This window comes from Triticum dicoccoides, chromosome 3B (assembly GCF_002162155.2).
Source record: "Triticum dicoccoides isolate Atlit2015 ecotype Zavitan chromosome 3B, WEW_v2.0, whole genome shotgun sequence".
Lineage (NCBI taxonomy): Eukaryota > Viridiplantae > Streptophyta > Magnoliopsida > Poales > Poaceae > Triticum > Triticum dicoccoides.
Window position 1 is genome coordinate 714,366,043 of NC_041385.1, and position 1,977 is coordinate 714,368,019.

At 41.0% G+C, this 1,977-nt stretch overlaps 1 protein-coding gene across 1 annotated transcript in view; it reads right to left on the reverse strand.

Moving 5' to 3' along the window:
• Positions 1-1,840: 1,840 nt before the first annotated feature.
• Positions 1,841-1,977, reverse strand: part of LOC119278054 (putative F-box/LRR-repeat protein 23) — an 11,573-nt gene continuing 11,436 nt past the window's right edge. Inside the window, exon 5 of the mRNA XM_037559407.1 lies at positions 1,841-1,956. Coding sequence (XP_037415304.1) covers positions 1,841-1,956 — 116 coding nt within the window. The remainder of the gene's footprint in view (positions 1,957-1,977) is intronic.

Consider the following 1,977-nt stretch of genomic DNA (forward strand, 5'->3'; position numbering starts at 1 on the left):
CCATCTTATAATTCAGCATGGTCCTTTCGTTTACCCTGCCCAAGTTAAAGACCTTTGGGTCCCAGGTCAAAAAATGTGCAATAATGATCTCATTTCTTCTCTCTTCCAGGAACCAACCACCTCGATTATTGCACAAACTAACATAATTGCAGATGACTGTCAGACATTCTTTGTTGGGATCTTACTCCAAATGGTAAGTGCAACTCCAAAAGTACCTACAAGTTGTGTTTGCAGGACATTCAAATCCATCCCAACAATCAACCAAGTCAGGTCCCTCCTTTATCAATGATTTACTCCAACTGATCTGGAAGCAGAAGCAAATGGCTCCTAGGATTCAAACTTTTGCTTGGAGACTACTTCCAAAAGCCATTCCCACAGGTTTGAGGGCTAGTCGTTCTTTTGTTCATATTGTAAAAGAATGTTGTCGCTGCAATCTTGATGAAGATGAGATGCATTTATTTTTTCCATTGTGCGTTTGCTAGAGCGGCTTGGTTTTCTCATCCTTGGTACCTTAGATCTGATCTCCTTACTGAAAACCATAAGTCTATGCAATCAGTTATACATGCTCTGCTTAATTTGAATCATCCCTATGCTTCCATCACAAATATCTTCAGTTTCTTATGGTGTATATGAAAAGCGAAGAATTATTGCCTTTTTGCACTTCCCTTTTCAAGTTTATCATGTTGTTATTGCCATTACGGACACTGCTGCTACTTATTTCGGTTCTTTTGATAACTCTAATCCTAATGTAGAGCAGCACACTTCTTTAATTGTTAATTCGTTGCCAGAGCAGGGTTGCACTATTACGACGGACCTTCTCATTTCAGGGGCAAAAATTTATTCAGATGCTTTGCTTAACTGCGTAAGATTCCAGGACTGTCAAATGAAAGCACAACCATGTGTGTTGGAGTATTCCTTTCTTTCTTGCAGGACGACCGGAGTTATCAAATTAAAATCCAAGCCTCTGCACAAGCTACCTCTTCTCCTTTGCAGGCAGAAGCTCACGCTCCCCTACTGGCAGCTAAGCTGGCTCAGCTCTTGCAGATTACGAAGCCAACATTCCTTATGGACAATCTGACACTTGCGAAGGCGGCAGCAACTAGGAACATTGTAGCCGAAGCTATCCCTTGGGAAATTAGAGCTCTCTTGCCAACGTCTACACTACCATTCAACATCTCCAATCACAAGTGTACCATATTTCTAGGAAAATCAATGGAGTAGCTCATCATGTTCTTACAAGATCAATGGGACCTATTTTTAGTTGTTTCAGTTTAACTCATTCCACGAGACAGGCCTCTGTCATCTCTCTTCTCTCTGTCTCAAACATCCAGGGTATTGTTCTCTAGGGTATTGTTCTTCATTTTCTTTTAACTCAGGGAAAATACGGTCGGGTGAAGCAAGCCAAAGCCCAATTGCAAAGCTGCTGTGACAAGAGGATGGATTTCATGTACCTCTCGATCTCCATTCTCATTGGACGTTTTGACAAGTCATGGATGTTAACTACTACTCCCTCCGTTCATAAGTATAAGAGATGTTCTAATTTTTTTCCAAATCGAAAGTATATAGAATTATAAATACGAACATTTTAGTGTGTTTGTTCACTCATTTCAGTTTGTATGTAATCCATACTGAAATATCTAAAACATCTCAGGAGTATTAGACACTTGCAACAAGCAGTCCGTCCAAATATTACAAAAGCTAGTAAAACGCACACGCTCTTATATTTCTTTACGGTGGGAGTACATTAAAAATCTTCCTGCAAAGCTACACACAAAATATTCAGGATCTAAAACGCCAATACAGTGACTTGAACTACTGAACATTGCCCAGCTGCATCTGTTTACAGCTCCCAGTAGTATCTGGGATCAGCCATAGAGTACATCGGTACGACAGGCGAGCCAGGGGACGAGGGGAGCGAGTAGTCATCCCAGCAGTAGTTCTCGCCATAGTAGTCATCATTGTCCGTCACATTGTCCA